This window comes from Paralichthys olivaceus, chromosome 11 (genome assembly GCF_024713975.1).
Source record: "Paralichthys olivaceus isolate ysfri-2021 chromosome 11, ASM2471397v2, whole genome shotgun sequence".
In the NCBI taxonomy this organism is placed as follows: Eukaryota; Metazoa; Chordata; class Actinopteri; order Pleuronectiformes; family Paralichthyidae; genus Paralichthys; species Paralichthys olivaceus.
In genome coordinates, this window is record NC_091103.1 from 16,094,897 (window position 1) to 16,112,894 (window position 17,998).

The following is a 17,998-nucleotide window of genomic DNA, read 5'->3' on the forward strand; positions in this document are numbered from 1 at the left end:
CTCTGTATTGTACAGTTTTTCATGCTTCATTTTTATTAGGGTTGAGGTGTAAACAATCTTTACGCTATGAAAACATATTTCTTCAAAACATGCCATCTTTATCAATCTCTATCATACATCATCCCCACACCACAAACAAATAAAGCTAAACACACACACACACACACACTCATGCACAGGCGCACAAATACATACGTCACGTACTTGTCCACACAGTGAACCGTTGGCTGAGCTCCATTAGTCCAGAGCAGACAGAGCTTTCCAATTCTTCCCCGTGGCTGTCACCGTGGCGACAGTGATATTGATGGCCATTATGATAATAGTGATAACAACAAGCATACTAAAAATAATTATAATTAGCATGTCTCTCTGTCCATCTCCCTCTTTCTCTCTTTCCCTCTGCAAGCTTCCTGCTGTAATTATCCACAGCTGAGCGCATTGTCTCTCCGCTCCCTCTTTTCATCTTTTTCTGTCCTTCCCTTGCTCCCCTTGCTTTTAACTATTCCTCCCTTCCTCCCTTCTTCCTCTGCCCCTCACCCCCCATCTCCTCCTCTCCGTTGCCCCAGTCCAAAAGCTGTCTTTCATTTTGTTCCTGTGTTCCCCATCTTTTATTTTTCTCTTCACACGTATGCACTTCTTTATGTTCATTTTAGGCATCAACAGCAACTTACGTATTAAACTTTTTATGAATCTGCCATTTATTTATTTGACATAAGCCCCAATACAGACAATTTAGAAACATTTATTTTGTTCAAATCCTCTTTCAGTTCTTCTCATATAAGTGTGACTCTTGAGCGATGTGTTTTGACACCTTCTAATTATTTTATTTTAGGAGCCTAAAGGTTTTTCCATGCAAAACCCTGTTTCAGTTTTCAAATCCTCCTCTCCCACCCTTCCTCCATCCTCATCCCCACCTTCTCTCTCTTCACCAGCTGCAGAGAAAGTCCCCCTGGTGGACTTGGCCCAATCTCTCTCTTTTCACCGCTCTTGTCTTTCAGCCGGCTCTCTTCCTCTCTTCCTGCCCCTCCTCTCACAAGTTGACTTCTGTTCACCCTCAACAGTGTGCGTTATTCAAAGAGTGAAAGGCTTACGGTCAGCGATAGCCAGCAGAAGAGACACCTGGGCCTGCTGGGGACAGAGGGGGGCTTGTGCACGGGAAAGAGAGATGGTGGTTGTAGAGATGGTCCTATACATCAGGCTGGATGCATGTCATGGGCTTTATCTATCACTGGCCTGTTTACTCACTTCAGGTTTGATATGGAAATGCCTTTTAGGGTTTCAGCGAGGCTTTATTCATTTATTTATTTATTTCTCAGCCTCCTAAAGCAGACCTAATGTTGAGGAGACAATGGCAGGCTTTGCATTAATGTGAGAATCAAAATCTAAGTTTTCATAATAAATCAGGTTTAAGGGCATTCGATGCAAACACGCACTGTGCAGCTTAAATTTGTTCAAACCTACATAACCTTTTTTTAACTCATACATACTAAATATATCAATCTACATTTTTGGGAGATGTGTATATCATAAAAGACGTCCATTCTTTGGAAAAGTGGAACCATGAAAAACATGCTCTCCCAGAGAATATGAATTCTCCAGCCTTCTGGCCTGCCTGAGGGCCAGAGATACATATATGAATTTAAGGAAATGTGACTGTAACCAGTGGCATCTAGCAATGTCTGCGTTTTTATTTGATGAAAAGTGCTGGCCCATGAACATCTTTGGAGGCGACCTCCGTTTATTCTGACAATAAGAGAGTGCGCCACAGTATACCTGACAAACCATACCTGAGAAAACGAGCCAAACAACAAAATCCTCATGTCAGTTTTGTACATTGATGGAGCCCCTACACAAATCAACAGAAAAATGTTGGCATATTAGGCTATAACGTTAACCCTATGAGTAAATTGCATTGGCATTGTTACATTAAAATGTGTAAAAATTGAGGGTAAGACATCCAGATGATCACGTTTTATTATTTCATTCAGTATAAATATCATATTGCTTCTATGAAGAGTTGTAACAAGCTGATACAGAATATACCGTATATTTGATATTGTCATTGTGATAGTGTTTCTCCAGTTTATCTGTGTATTCAGCTCAATCATCAAGAGTTGTGATTTTCTTTTACACTTCAATGAATGGACCTGAAACTGTAAAATATTTACTGTAAGGTTAACTGCAGATACAGGTTTTGGATAACTTGTCTGACCTTTTCTTACCTCTCTCTCTCGCTCTTCATCTCCAGTGCCCAGCCAGCCGCCTCAGAACGTGCGAGCCATTTCAGTAACATCAGACGAGGCAGTGATCACATGGGCGGAGCCACCCAGACTGACGCTGCACGGCGTACTGAAGGGATACCGCATCGTGTTCTGGGCCGTTTTCCCAGATGGAGGTGGGCTGAGTGTCTTGTCATCTCACTTACGACACCATGACTGGTAACTGGCTCATGTCCTTGATCTGAACATCTCTCTTTTTGTCTTGCAGAGTGGGGTGAAATGCAAAACATCACAACCACCAGGGAGCAGGTTGAGCTCAGAGGCCTGGAGAAGTTCACCAACTACAGCATCCAGGTGCTGGCCTACACCCAGGCTGGGGACGGAGTCCGGAGCAACGTCCTTTACATCCAAACCCGTGAAGACTGTGAGTACGATGTGTAGTCGCCCATAGGTTTTTCCTTGTCTTTATTCAAGAGCATGGAGAGACTTTTCATTCCATGTTCAGAGTTTGTATGGCTTTCACTCAAAACCCTGCAATTGCACTCAAATAGTCATCAGATAAGTTTTGTTCCTTAGATGGATCTCCTGCACTCGAGCTTCAGCTCTTCTTTGTGCTTGTGAAACATCTGCTCTCTGATCTCTCCTCAGCCCTTGGAGTTTTTTGGGCAACGTGATCATCAAAATTCCCCAAGAATCCCAGGTGTAGCTTTGATGAGAGAAATTATCCGGGGGTCAGTTTGAGTGCGAGCGCCTGTTTGGAGTGAAAACAATAAAGAAACTGTGCATTAAATCTATAAGTCCTGCTCTCAAACTGAAAGACCACACACAAATAAAAAAAGAAAAAAAAGGAAACCCTAGAGCTCTAATCCTTTCACACAGGTAAACACAATAATAAACAGATCTACAATCATATGTGATTTGCCTTGACCACATCTTTGGGGCAGGTCCACGGGCTTCTCTTTCTTGTTTAGGCAGCAGTGTGGGAGGCAGACAGCTGGCGGGGGGGGGTCTTTGTAAGGTTGAGGTTGCTGATTAAAACCTCTTTGTGCTCTGATGTGCCATTACCAGTGCTAATGAGAATTAAGAACCCAAAAAGTGTGTGTGTCTGATTGGTTAAGGAGCCTAAGGGTGTGGGTCTGTGCATGTGGATATGTGGAAGGGTTGTGTGGGGGGGTTAAGTGTGTGTGTGCATGCGTACGTATCTTAGCGTTGGTGCGCGCGTGTTCATGAGCTCTTGTTTGTGTGCAAGTCTCGCTCAGCACCCGGCACAAGGAGAGGGATTAATTCTTTGTGGCTTAGAAAGAATTAATTTTGTGCTTACACTGTCGGGCTGTGGATTACATCCGTATCCGCCTCTCTTCTCCCTCCCTGGGGCCAGGCAGAGGAGGAGGCAGGCGTCTGGAGATGGAGAGAATGAGGGAGAGAGGGAGCGCGGGGGAGAAAGGAGATTTTAAGAAGTGCATTTCAGAGAAGGCCATTATTTTCTTTTCCTCACTATATCTCCATTTTATTAGCTGGCCTCGCTGCAATAGCTCTTCAAATATATATATTGCGTTAGTCTTTGAGTGTGCGTGTGCATGTGTGAGTGCGCGGGTGTGTGTGTTTATCAGGGGGCAAGCTGAGTGTCTCCTTTTTCCCTGATGTGGGTTGACACTGTGTCTAGGGGCAACCTTTTCACATACTGTAGTTCAACGCTCTCTGTCTCTCTCTGTCTCATCCTTCCCCTTTGCCCTGAGTTCTCTCTGTAGCATATGGAAAAGTGTTTGCAGTGCAATTGTGCAAACAGCCAATTCTCCGCCTGCCTCTTTCTGCCTCTGTCTCTCAGACACACAAAGACAGTAGGAATAAAATGAAGAAGACAGATTCAACATTCATTTATTTTTAGGCTCTTTCTAAGTTCGTCACACTGCTGGGGTCACAGCATTTCGCCTTTTTGAAAATGTGTTTGGTTTATATGAGTGTATGTGTTCATTTAGAATTTAACAGTTATTTAAGTGAAAACGTTTTGTCTGTAAGGATCAGGGTGATCTGTCGACAAAAACTGAATATAATATTCATAACTAAGTTTTCATTAGTGTAAAATCACCTGAAATTAAGAATCACTGTGTTTTGCTTATGTGAGAATCAACCCTTTATATCGACATCAGGAGTATGTCTTCTTGTCCACCATGTTTGTATACTAGCCCGGAATGAAGTAAACAAACATTGGCTCAAACTAGGGACTTTCATGTTTGTATGTTACCTGAAGGCCACCATAGCTCCTACAGGAACATGGTTTTTATTTGGTTTAAACATGCAACATCACCAAGAAAATCTATACTTGACTCTTTATTGATCTTAAAGTAAAGGCTAACTAACAGCAAAATAATTCATGATCATTAGCTTCGGTAGAAACGTGCTAACACTCGTAGAATGATCACCCTGGTTCTGCCTGGAGTTGCTTCATTTTAAAACCTGGAAATCAGCCAGAATAACAATGGTTGCAAGGTATAATATAGTTATGGGTAATCATGCAAAATGAGTTGTACATGGGGTAATGATACATGAGTAAAGAGGCATGATAGTCTTAACATCCAGTTTCAGGGCAAACGCTGCATTTATCTTTATTATTGATTATTAGGTCTATATGATATCAGAATTAAATTATTTGTTTTGTCAAATCAATGGAAGATATTAAAATGGTTTCATTAAAAAAATTGAGAAAAGCAGAAATGTAATCACAAATGAGGAGCTGTAACAATGATGATCGCAATATTGTTTATGGCAGTTTTTAAAGGCAGTCTGAAAGTAGAAAACGGTCTAAGTCTATTACGTTTCTGTCCCAAGACACTACAGAGTTTCATCCCTGTTACTACATTTTAATGAAAACAAGAACAAGGCAGGTTAACAAACTTCAGATTAGTCAGATATTTAAAGAAATATAAAATATTGTTGTGCACAGGCTGAGTCTAGCAAACAGCATCACATGCCCTGTAAGCCATATAAAGTATTAAATACTCATTACCTCTGCCAAAGATATTCTGTTATGTTATGTTTTGCCCCTTGATTACTCAAAGCTACTGGACAAGTGTTTAACACAAAACTCTGTGAAAGGATGTGGTATGGGTCAGGAAAGAAGTCATACAATTTTGCTGAGGATCAGCATCAGGAGGGTTGATCCAAGAATTTTGTTTCACTTTCTGAACGGTTAGAGGAGCGTTTTTTCAAAATTTTCCTTGATTTCTTAAAGAATAATTCATTCATTCAGTTTGGTGCAGATCAAAATAAAAATCCATATCTAGTGAATTTAATTGTGGTCTCATTCCTCTACTAGTGCTATTCTTGTATCATACAGCTGTTTAGTTTCTAATATGTATCTTTTGAAAGAATAAATGGTCTGAATTGTACTGGTATTTGGCATGCAGACTACCAACTAAATGGTATACCAGAGCTATAGAATAAAGTAGTAGTGACCAGTAATATAAGGGTCTACTGCTGCAACTGGACAAATAACAAATGGACAAATTTACCTTAAAGTTAACTGTCCCCCTTAAAGCGTTTAAGACATTATATTTATGTGCAGAGAAATTTAACTGGTTCACGTTTTCTCTGCCCTCTACCTCTCTCTTCTCTCCCCTTCATGATTCAGACCCCGGACCCCCAGCTGGCATCAAAGCTGTGCCCTCCTCCGCCAGCAGTGTGGTGGTGTCCTGGTTACCCCCTCACAAGCCGAATGGAATCATCCGCAAGTATACCATCTACTGCTCCAGCCCTGGGTCGGGCCAACCGGTGAGTTAGAAAGAGGGGAGCAGAGAGTTTCAGGGGTGAAAAGAGGGAAAGCGGGAGGAAGACTATTGAAATGTGACTGGTGATGAATAAGACAAGATCGATTATATATTTATAATAAAGCTGTATGATTTATATGATACTAAGATGAAGAAAATTCAGTTAATCATGACGTTGTTCTGCATTTGTGAATGTGTGTGTGTGTGTGTGTGATCTAGTGCTGCAGTCTCAGCAAGTGTGTGTGTGTGTGTGTGTGTGTGTGTGTGTGTGTGTGTGTGTGTGTGTGTGTGTTTGTGTTTGTGTGTGTGTCTTTGTGTGTCTGTGTGTGTGTGTGTGTGTGTGTGTGTGTGTGTGTGTGTGTGTGTGTGGTGAGCTCTCCTCATACCGCAGTGTGTGCATGCAAACTCAACCTCCAGCCTCATTTGCATATCTGCGTCTCATCACGTTGCCAGGACAACCTCATCTGTTCATCAACGAGGGCCGAAAAACAAGCCAACAGAAAACAAACACTCTCACTTACACACTGCCACACACACACACACACACACACACACAGAAATATATGTATATACGTACATGCTCATATATATGGATCACACCAAGCGTGTAGAAGTACATACATGTATCCAACTCATGTTTTTATGACATGAGTGAATGAGTGCATACACACACACACACAACCACGCACCATATAAATGCATGGTGCGTGGTTGTCTCTCCTTCTCTCTCTCTGAAGCCCCCATGCAGAGTTCGGGATGATTACTATGTAAATGAGTGCGACTGGAGAGATGGAAGGAGGGATGGGGGGGGTCAGACACACCGTGTGGGGAGTACTTTTGTTCCTCTTTTCATTATCTCGCTCTATCGTTCCCCGGATCACCGCTATCTCCACGCCGGAGGAATATTTTAATATCCGTTACAGCAACACACACTCTGTCACTCCTCCCTCCCTCCCTTCTCCTCAACATCAACCCACCCACCCATTCATCTGTCCATCTATACATCTGTCCATCCCTCTCTCCATCTTCCTGCAGTGGAGAGTATAGAGACAAATGCACCTCGAGGAGAGAACTGAAGGAGACGTTGATAGACATGAGAGTCGGGCGGAGAAATGCAGAGACAATGTAAAACAGAGGGGGGTATCGGTGCAAAGATGGAGGGAGAAGCGAGGAATGGGCCCACAGATGACAGAGAAATGTGGCGAGGGACATGGGAACAAGGAGAGGGATGAAGAGTGATGGCAGGAGGAGAAGGGAATGATGGTGCAGTGGGGTAAAGGATAGTCAGACAGGAAAATAGAGAGATGACCGAGAGAAGAGGAATGGATGATGAACAGGGAACATAGGGAAGTGATAAAAAGCCTGGTGGATTTCTCCATGACGGCCCGCTCATAAATGTGAAAAACAACAGGAATACTGGACTGTATTTGCCCAGAATAAACCGTTGTGCAAACAACAGCCCAGCAAGCTGTAGGACAGCGACACCGCAGGGTCTTTATAGATTTCACTTGTCTGCCACGTTTACGAGACTCTTCAAGCCATTTGACACTTGTATCACAGTCATCATGTCATCTGTGCATGAGTGACTGTCACTCAGAAATGTGAGTCAAGCTGGTGGGGTGTAGTAAAACTTGTGATTTAGACAGCAACACTTAATGTTAGGTGCTACCTTACAGTGAGCCTGTGTTAAATTTATGATTGTCTTTTCTTTTTTTTTATATTTCCCTGTTTAGACCAGGAGCACGGTAATGCAGGGGAGTGTATAAGTGTGTGTGTGTTAGTGTTAGTGTTAGTGTGTTAGTGTCTTAGTGTCAAGTTTCTATAGCGCTATTCTCACAATAACACCAGGAAGTAGTAATACACAAGAACAAATAAATCTGCAACAAAAAGACAATAAAAACACACGAATTCAAACATTACAATGCACATGGTACTTATGCACTGTCAGTTGTGTTTTAAAGACTCCAGTGGATACTGGGGAACTTAAGTCGTGTAAGTGTGGGAAGGGCATACGGTATATGTGTGTGTGTCTGTGTGTGTTTGTGTGTGTGTGTGTCTGTGTTTTAAAGGGACAGTGATGTCTATATGTCTAGACAGCAAACACATGATCGGGTTAAACACTGCAATTACACATCCACCTCCAGGTCATGTGTGCCACTGTATATGTGTGTCAGTCTACTCTGAGTGCATGTCTGTTTGTGTTTGTTTGTGTGTAACCATTCCTCTTCTTCTTCCTCCTCCTCTTCCTCTCCTCTCCTCTCCTCTTCCTCTTCTTCTTCCCTCTTCATCTTCCTCCTCTCTCTTCTTTCTCTTCCTCTCCTCCCCTCTTTATCTCCTCTCTTTCCTCTCCTCTCCCTCTCTCTCTCTCTCCCACTTCCTCTCCTCTCCTCGTCGATGCCTGCAGTAGATAGGCCTCATTAGCCTACGACTGTTCATGATATCTCTGACTGTCTCATTTGTCTGTCCCCCATTGTCTTCCTCTGTATCATATCTCTGTTTGCCCTCCCTGAGGAGAACAGAGGAGGAGAGGGAGTGGGTTTTACTCCCACCCAACCCTCTTATCTCTCCCTCCCTCCTTCCCTCCACACAGTTTTGCCTTATCATAATATGCCTCAGAACGTACCCTCCAACTAATCCTCCTTTCTGTTCCTGTAGTACTGACTGGAGGAGAGAATACAGGGTTGGGTTTATATTAGAATGATGTTCACTCAGCCCTTCACATTATTCCTGCATTTCTAGCAAAGTGACAGAATGATATTGTAACTGGCGTCCCCCTCATATTTCACTACATGTTGTGAAGCACATATGATTCACCGGGTTTGTTGTCCGAAGACACTAAGGGAATTCTTTAATGTGTATTTCTACTTCCACAAACAAGGTCATGTTTTCACCCCGGTCCATTTGTTTGTGTGTTTGTTTGTTAGCAAAATTTTGCAAAAACTACTAGACGGATTAGCATGAAACTTGGTGGAAGGATGTGGTGCAGATCAAAATTAAAATCTGGATCTAGTGAATTTTAATGTGGTTTGATAAGGGGACTATTGGGTCTTGGGTCTTAACTGAGTGACATTCTAGTTTCATTGGAAAATGTACAAAAAATATGTGGAAAACATCTCCATTGTAACGTTTTTTATTATATTTTCTACAATCTGTGTTCATCCATCTAAAAGAAAAACTTTTCTATAATATTTCCTCTGAGATGAACACTGTCCTTTCCACTTTCTCTCCCCAGCTGCCCAGCGAGTATGAAGCCAATCCCGAGCTGCTGTTCTACAGAATCACCCACCTCAACCACCGGCAGCAGTACCTGATCTGGGCCGCAGCAGTCACCACTGCAGGCCGGGGAAACTTCAGCGAGAAGGTCACTGTGGAGCCAGCAGCCAAGGGTGAGTCCCTGTAGTTAGACACACAGTGAGGCCAGGCAAACAGGATTCTGGTATTTAAAGGAGATGTGGAAATGTACGTCTGTTTACAACTATGTGAGTGCTCCTCATGGCAGCATGAGTTCTCCTGGAGGTCTTTGGACGTGCAAATCACCAAATCAGTTGTTTCTTATTTTTTTTCCTGAATTTCCTGCTTCTCTGTTTGTTCTGTTTGTTCTGCCTTCTCTCTCTCTCTCTCTCTCTCAGGATCTGTTGTGACACTGCGACTGACAATGTAGTATTGCTCTTCAAGCCTCTTATCGTCAATGCCATGAACTAAAAATACATCTTTTCAAAGGATGCTTTTCTCTACATCCCTCATGACTCTGTGAATCATGTAAATGATCCCCCTCTGACTCTGTCGCTTGCTTTATATCTCTTTTCTGCTGGCCTTCTATGTTACTGCCTGTTTTTACATTAGGTGCACTATTGATTTCAGAGTTCAGAGGGCAGCGGCTAAACTGCCCTCAACCAGGGAAATGATAAGAGTAGGAGCAAAAAGGGAGGACAGCAGGCAGAGGAAGAAGAAAAAGAGGAGAGAAAATGACACGACAGGAGCAGAGCTAACTAATACACAAGACAATAGAGAGGCAGAGTGTTTAAGAAAATGAAGAGGGCAGTTCAATCAATAGGCTTTGGAAGAATAATGGAGTCAGAATGAACAGAGTGCCCTTTCCACCATGATATCCTTTTTCTTTTATCCATTCCTTTGACTGCTGGGTGCAAAAGTTAGTGAGTTTCTGTGCTTGTACGGGTGGGTGCGTCCGCTGTCAGTAAAAGCCAGTGTCCTCCTGGCTTGCCCACTCAATATTTCATTCAGCCTTAACATAAGTGCACTAGAGCGCTAGCATTAAGACGCCAAGCTTGAGAAAGAGGGAGGGTGGGGGAGAATACAAGGTTTACCTGAATGAATGCATTTTTTTTTCTTGTATTCTTTTTTATATCCTATTCTTTGCTTAACAATGTCACATTTAACAGATTTCTCTTCCGGCAAGTGAGAATCGCTGGAAATACAATGCATGCTGCCTTCTGGTAAATGCTTATTGAAAGGATCCAAAATGGAAAACAAATCAATTTATGCATTTCGCGTTACACATCTCCGTGTATTGATCAAAACCTCCACACAGCACTTGTCTGTTTGGTCTGTAAATTGTTTATTTGACAATGGCAAGATTATCCGATTGGCACATATTAATTAGGCTTTTGCTCTGCTTGTGTTATGTGCTGTCTGAGTTTTAATGCAATTAGCTTTCTCTGTATTTTCTTTGAATTTTTCACTCTCCACACATCTATCGTTTTACACGCCTCTCTTTTTCCCCCACCAGCACCGGCTAAGATCCTGTCATTTGGTGGAACCGTGACCACTCCTTGGATGAAAGAGGTGCGGCTGCCATGTAGCTCAGTAGGAGAACCAACACCAACCATAAAGTGGACCAAAGACAGGTAAGAATCCAACCCAGAAACAATATACTGTATCTCATATGATTCATCCTTGAAGTGCCCATATTATGCTTCTCGTTATTTTGCCTTTCCTTTTCCTTTTTCACTGCTTTTTTGTTCATGTGAAAGGTCACAAAGGTACAAAGTTGCAAAGGGAGTTATCCTCTCTCACAGAAAACGCTGCTCCTGAAGTGACTGAAATGCCTCATTTGCATTCCTTGCCTTTTTCTCCATAAAGCAGCATCGTCACTGATGCTGCTTTCAGGATTACACTGAAATCCGTACATTTTCTTACATTTTTCTGGAGAGGCTGTATGTGAGAACGCAAATATCAGAGTCAGTTGCCTCAGATATTTTCCAGAGGTTTTCTAGTAAAATGTCCAAGTGAACCTATAGATGGGTTTGTTGATGATGTATCTAACACACGATGGAGGCAAAAGAAAGAAAAAAGATCAAAAATCATATAGTTTATAGCATGTGCAGAGAGGTTCCACAATAATATCACATATAAATCATATATACATACTGTATATTTGAGACATCGGCTTGTTCTTTTTGACACTCAGGATCCTAATATTGGCACTGATGCATGGACTATGTTACACCCTCCTGTTGTATAACACTGTGACAGCAGAGCAGCTGTTTCACATAATATGCATGAGAATCAGAATGTCCTCTCATGATTCCCTCTCTCTCTTAGTGAGGACACAGCCATCCCAGTGACTCTAGATGGACAGCGTCTCATTATGGCCAATGGGACACTAGTGCTGCGCTCTGTCAAAGCTGAAGATTCTGGTTACTACACCTGCACGGCCACTAACACGCTGGGCTTTGACACTATCATAGTCAACCTTTTGGTTCAAGGTAGGAAAATTCAGCTTACTGTTGAGATTTAGACTAGTCATATGTATTTTTCCCACATGTGTATGGCTGAGGGGTAGAGTGGCTGTCCTCCAACCAGAAGGTCGGCAGCTGATCCCAGTCTTCCCCATCTGCATGCCGAAACGTCCTTGGGCAAGATGCTGAACCCTGAATTGCCCCTCATAGAAAAAATGCTGTTAATAGATGCACTGTATGAATGTGTGTGTGAATGGCAAACTGTAATGTAAAGTACTTTGAATGGTCATCAAGACTAGAAAATCGCTATATAAATACAAACCATCTGCCATTTTGAAAAAGAAGATTTTCCTATGATACAATGAGTATGAGTAGAGTGGTTTACTCAGAACTCTGTGTTCTACCTCAGTCCCTCCAGACCAGCCTCGTCTAACCGTCTCCACCACCTCCACCTCCTCCATCACTCTGGCCTGGATACCAGGAGACAACGGAGGCAGCTCTATCAGAGGTACATGAACACGTCTTTCCATCTGTCTTCTTTTATTCTCACAACTCTTTCCTCTATAGCTCATGCATCTGAATCCACACTATTTTTTGAGGTTTTGAAGTTGAGTTCATGCTGCATATTATGCAGTAAATGACTGAAAAAGATTTCCTGATGACCTCTGATCTTAGTTTACCCTTTTTCTCTCGTGTCCCTCTTTTGTTCACGTGCATCTATTACTTTATTGATTTGCATCCTGGTTTTATGCTTCTCTGTTAACTGTGTCTGTTTGATTATCTGACTGTTGGTGATTTCTGTATGAAGCAGGGTGTGCCATGTTTGTGCCTGAATGGCCAGGCATGCGAATGTGATTACTTTCCTTTGTTCGTGTTGTTTATCATGTATGAGACTGTTGAAAGGCTCACCTGTGTGTCTCCTGCACGAGACGATCAAGCACCAGACGTGTGGTTCTTTTGACATAAAGGCTTAAGCCAGAACTGGACCCATAGAGTTACTGTCTAATTGTATATGTTTTTACAAAGAAACAAGCAAGAGCACATTCAAAAACGTTCCTTTGAACTATTAGATCAAATGCATTTTTAAGTTCTAACAATATATTTTTGTGTCATCACGCTGCCAGGAAGGCTTGGAGAAAGTGATGAATTTGCAAGCATTATACTCACAGACGTAGGAAGTAATATAAACTTTTGTGCAAACAGTGTTTAATGGGTGTGAAGCTTTGTATTCAAACAATGATCGGCCTCCAAATTAGTATTTGCAAGCATCACCCAGTGTCTCAAATATCCTTGAAGCCTATCAGTATATCTCGTATGTATAACAGAATGCCTGTTTGTCTGTGAAGCCATCTGCACAGTGTCAGCAGTGGGCAAAGCTGAAGTTCACCCTGAAGGATCTGTTTTGCATTGCTTCTGCAGACTATTCCTTTTCAGATACAATAATTGAGCATATTTTCATAACAACAGGAGTGTCTGCTTTTGGAGCTTGTACTAAAACAGAGATATAAATAAAAAGATACAAATGAAAAAATCCTGGAGTTTGAATCAACGTAATGATTTTATCTGGTCTACAACAGTCTGTTATTATGTTTGTTACTGTTCTCTCTTTTATGTTATGTTATCGCTTCCGTTCTGCGGCCGGCAGAGCCTGACAATAAAACTTACAACAAACACTGCAGGATCTGCACATGTTCACCCTTCTAATGTTTTTGACTGTATCCTAGCATCTGTTAGAGAGAGAGAAAAAAGGATGGTACAAAGAAACACAGAGCAGGAGACATTCATATATACATAATTATTTACCAACGGAGGGAGACAGACAGAAGGGGATTACAAGGGAAGTGTCTCCGAGCAGGAGGGAGTTGGCTCTCCGAGGCAGCTGATTATAAAAACAGTCACCATATTGCATACCCTCATTTGCATAGATGCTCAGTCAGCGCCATCCCAGTCTTGGGGTTTGTAGGTAACTAATGGCAGCGTAGATTCTCCTCCAGTCAGCGCTGCCTATCTGGGCAAGAGTAGTACAATCTGACACTGCCATCTAGTGGTTAGTAGAGGTATCAATGTCATAAAGTTTGGTAGGGTTGAAGCAGTAAAGAGTTTTAAAGACATTATTGTTGTGTCTTTCCTTGTGTGTGCACAGGTTTTGTGCTGCAGTACTCTGTTGACAACACGGAGGAATGGAAAGATGTTTTCATCAGCTCCAGTGAGCGCTCCTTCAAACTGGACAACCTGCGCTGTGGCACCTGGTACAAAGTGAAGCTGGCGGCCAAGAACAGTGTCGGAGCCGGACGCATCAGTGAGATCATCGAGGCAAAGACTCACGGACGAGGTGAGTAGTCTGGGTAGATGAAGGTGAAAAGGTTAAATTCACATCTTCAGTAAGAAGAAGTGAGGATCACCTTTCAGTGAATTACTTATCATGAAAGTCCTGCATTTATCAAGAACATATTTTACAAAAAGTCAAACAAAATTTAAGTGAAACCAGAATGGCAATCAGTAGGGCGCATACCTTTAAATGCCATTTAAATTCACTAGATTCACTAGATCTGCAAAAATTGCACAAATACCAGTCCCCTAAATATACAAATGATATATATAAAAATGCTCTGTCTCACAATTTTTAAAGAAAGTTAAAACAAATATTTATTCTGGATCCACCCCCTGATCTGCACCAAAATTAAATGAGTTCATAATCCTGCTAACTAACAGAGAAACAAACACAAATGAAAACATAAACTCCTTGACAAACACCCACCCTGATTTTGTCTATTGTACATATTAGTTCATTTACCAAGCAAGACACTGCAGTTTCTGGATCACCCCATCTGCTTATTCCCCAGTTACCAGTTACCTGTTCCCTGTCATCTGAACAGTCACTGACAAATAAATCATGACACTGCTTCTTCTCCAGAACCCCAGTTCAACAAGGATCAGCCGGTCTTCACTCACATCAACTCCAGCCACGCCCGCCTCAACCTGCAGGGTTGGGCCAGTGGAGGATGTCCAATCAGTGCTGTCACTCTGGAGTTCAGACCAAAAGGTGGGTCACTGCTTTTCAATTTGCAGCTGTTGTTCAAATTTGAGGTTATTGCACAACAAATACATTAGGCATGTACTTCCAGTATTGCGGTAAGTAAGTCTTAAATGGAAACCAATAAGAAAATAGGTTAAATGCATCCCTGCGGTCTTGTTGCAGGTACGTGGTCATGGCAGAGTGTGCGCACCAATGCCACCACAGACGTGTTCCTGGCCGAGCTGCGTGAGGCCACCTGGTACGAGTTGAAGATGAAAGCATGTAACAGTGCCGGCTGTGGCAACCAAAGCTCCCAATTTGCAACGCTGGACTATGACGGCAGTGAGTGGAGGACTCTTTGTTTGACTTTCTATTTGGATAAATTAGGAAAGAAAATCACGAAACTGCGATCCTTAAAATGTTGTTGTATAGAGGCAGTAACTAATCTGCTGCTCGTCCTGGGTTTGTGCAGGCACAATCCCACCAATCAAATCCCCCCTGGAAAAGAACGACGATGTCAAGAAGCTGTTTTCGATTGGCTGCCCTGTAATCCTGGTCACTGTGGGTGTTGCGCTACTCTTCATCATTCGCAGGAAACGCAAGGAAAAGCGGCTTAAGAGACTAAGAGGTGAGAGAAGAAGTTAAAAAGAGAGGAGACAAATGGTGAAAAAGAATTTGGCAACGAGAACAAAGCAGCTTTCAGAGATTCCTGAAGCAGAATCCGACTTCAGAGAGAATCTCGATGTCGTCTCTGGAGTTTAATTTATTTTAAAAGTTTGATTTTTGTGTCAGGAAAAATAATTCGTTATGTTCTCTGTCTCTCTCTAGATGCCAAAAGCCTGGCTGAGATGCTGATCAGGTAAGGCTGTTGATTTCATAATCCCTTTTACCAAATTATTTAAGGTAACTCAAAATATATTTCACAGATCCACATTTTGCAATGTTCTCAAAACTGTGAATGTTTGTGTTTGTGCTTCTATTTCTGAATCAGTAAAAACAACCGCAGCTTTGACACCCCAGTAAAGGGCCCCCCTCAGGGCCCACGATTGCACATAGACATCCCCAGAGTGCAGCTGCTGATTGAGGACAAAGAAGGCATCAAGCAGATTGGTGAGAGGAAGAGAGAAAGACAGAGAGATTGTTGTATGTGTCCATGCAGGAGGGTCGGATCAAATGATCTTTCTGTCAGATAAGCTTGTGAATACTACTAGGTTTTCATTGGACTGTTTTTTCCCTGTAATATTCGTCCTGTCTCTTACAGGTGAGGACAAGGCCACGATCCCTGTGACAGACACAGAATTCAACCAAACAAACCCTCAGAGCTTCTGCACAGGCGTGTCCGTCCATCACCCCGCCCTCATCCAGAACACTGGCCCCTTGATTGACATGTCAGACATCAGACCAGGAACCAGTGAGTGCTTCTTCACTGACCATTTTATCATCCATCCATCCATTATCTCTACTGCTTATACTTGAAGGGTTGCAGGGGCAACTGGAGCCGATCTGAAATAGGGACATAGGTAGACCCCTGTGCAGGTCCCCAGTGTATCGACATTTAGAGACAAACACTCTAACATTCACATATACAGTCAATTCAGAGGCTGTGTCCAAAATCACTCTCTAATCACTACATAATCCAATATTTATTGAGTTTGCCAGTTTTTAGTGCTGTCTGAATGTTCAATGAATTTTTTTATACCCTATTTAGTGGACTCATTCTTTCCCACATGCAGTAAAAGAAGTGTACAACCGATGGTCACTAGCCAAGCTAAATATACCATCATGCAATGGGCTTGACAGGAAGGAAAATGGCGTAAAGAGTAGAAGAGAGAGGGCGGCAGGAATAAACCTACCTGTGGACGTTGCTATGTGCTTTTTACACTAAAAGTGTTCATTGTAAAGTGTAAAATAAAGAATCGATTATCGGACTTTCTACCTGCCGAAGTTGTTGTCCAAGTTTATTCTTTTCCCAGTATAGGTACCAGTATAGGTTGGTGAGTGATTGGGTGATTTTGGACACAGCAAAAGTCTTCAAATAACAACTTACTTACTTGAACTGTGGGAGGACATGCAACCTCTACCCAGAAACGCCTCAGCCAACTTGAACCAGGAACCTTCTTGCTATGAGGTGGCAGTGCTTACCACTGCACCAAATTCCTTTCTCATTAACAAGTGCCTTTATTTTTCAACCGAATGCCAAGAATAATCATAAATCAATTCTACCCTCATCATTACAGATGAACACAATTCACTGTGGCCTGATGCTTTCAAAGGCTTGTTGATTTTCCTGCCTCTGTACAAATGCACATCCTTATTAATTCTTCATCCATTTACCACCAGACCCAGTGTCAAGGAAGAGTGTCAAGTCGGCCCACAGCATCAGGAACCGCTACTCTAGTCAGTGGACTCTGACCAAGTGCCAGGCCTCCACACCAGCCCGCACTCTCACCTCAGACTGGCGCACAGTTGGTTCCCAGCATGGCATCACTGTCACTGAGAGTGACAGCTACAGTGCCAGCCTCTCACAGGACACAGGTTGGCACATAGCTCAAACGACACTTTGCAGCCATTAACATGCTAATTTTTAATAAGGCCATTTCCAAAATGTTTGTTTGTAGTACCTTCGTCTGGATAAAATGTGCTGACCTTCATTTTCTTTTATTCCTCCTTCATAGATAAGGGTCGCAACAGCATGGTGTCGACAGAGAGCGCCTCCTCCACCTACGAGGAACTAGCAAGAGCATATGAGCATGCCAAGCTGGAGGAACACCTGCAGCATGCCAAATTCGAGATTACAGAATGCTTTATCTCTGACAGCTCATCTGACCAGATGACCACAGGTACCAACGACAACGCAGACAGCATGACGTCCATGAGCACGCCATCAGAGCCTGGTATCTGCCGTTTCACTGCCTCGCCACCTAAACCACAGGACTATGACCGTGGCAAGAATGTAGCTGTGCCCATTCCACATCGCGCCAAGAGTGAGTGATTTTTCATTATTATTTACTTTGCATTCATTATTTGAAATCGCTGAAACCAAGTTAGGTTAAACACTCGAATAGTGTTGAATATATCAGAAACATGCTTCAAGTATAGTCTCCTGTGAAGGCAAACAGATAAAGAAAAGCTTAGATAGCTGAAAAGGAGAAAAAAGTCTAGAAAAACAATTGTAGATGGGTATAAACATCATGCGATAAGACATACATGCACAAAAACTACAGTTTACAGGGGAATCACAGTTTCTGTGTAATGAGTCACATCTACATAGTGATGTTGCCAGTCCTGTGCAATCAGCAT

At 42.5% G+C, this 17,998-nt stretch overlaps 1 protein-coding gene across 2 annotated transcripts in view; it reads left to right on the top strand.

The window, feature by feature from the left end:
* Window positions 1-17,998, top strand: part of dscaml1 (Down syndrome cell adhesion molecule like 1) — a 98,428-nt gene that overhangs the window by 75,655 nt on the left and 4,775 nt on the right. For both annotated transcript variants that reach the window (XM_069534362.1, XM_069534363.1), the window contains exons 19-34: window positions 2,249-2,395; window positions 2,488-2,643; window positions 5,848-5,987; window positions 9,216-9,369; window positions 10,731-10,848; window positions 11,546-11,709; window positions 12,092-12,190; window positions 13,826-14,014; window positions 14,597-14,725; window positions 14,882-15,040; window positions 15,171-15,326; window positions 15,527-15,557; window positions 15,690-15,808; window positions 15,960-16,109; window positions 17,039-17,233; window positions 17,374-17,682. In XM_069534362.1, coding sequence (XP_069390463.1) covers window positions 2,249-2,395; window positions 2,488-2,643; window positions 5,848-5,987; window positions 9,216-9,369; window positions 10,731-10,848; window positions 11,546-11,709; window positions 12,092-12,190; window positions 13,826-14,014; window positions 14,597-14,725; window positions 14,882-15,040; window positions 15,171-15,326; window positions 15,527-15,557; window positions 15,690-15,808; window positions 15,960-16,109; window positions 17,039-17,233; window positions 17,374-17,682 — 2,415 coding nt within the window. The remainder of the gene's footprint in view (window positions 1-2,248; window positions 2,396-2,487; window positions 2,644-5,847; window positions 5,988-9,215; window positions 9,370-10,730; window positions 10,849-11,545; window positions 11,710-12,091; window positions 12,191-13,825; window positions 14,015-14,596; window positions 14,726-14,881; window positions 15,041-15,170; window positions 15,327-15,526; window positions 15,558-15,689; window positions 15,809-15,959; window positions 16,110-17,038; window positions 17,234-17,373; window positions 17,683-17,998) is intronic.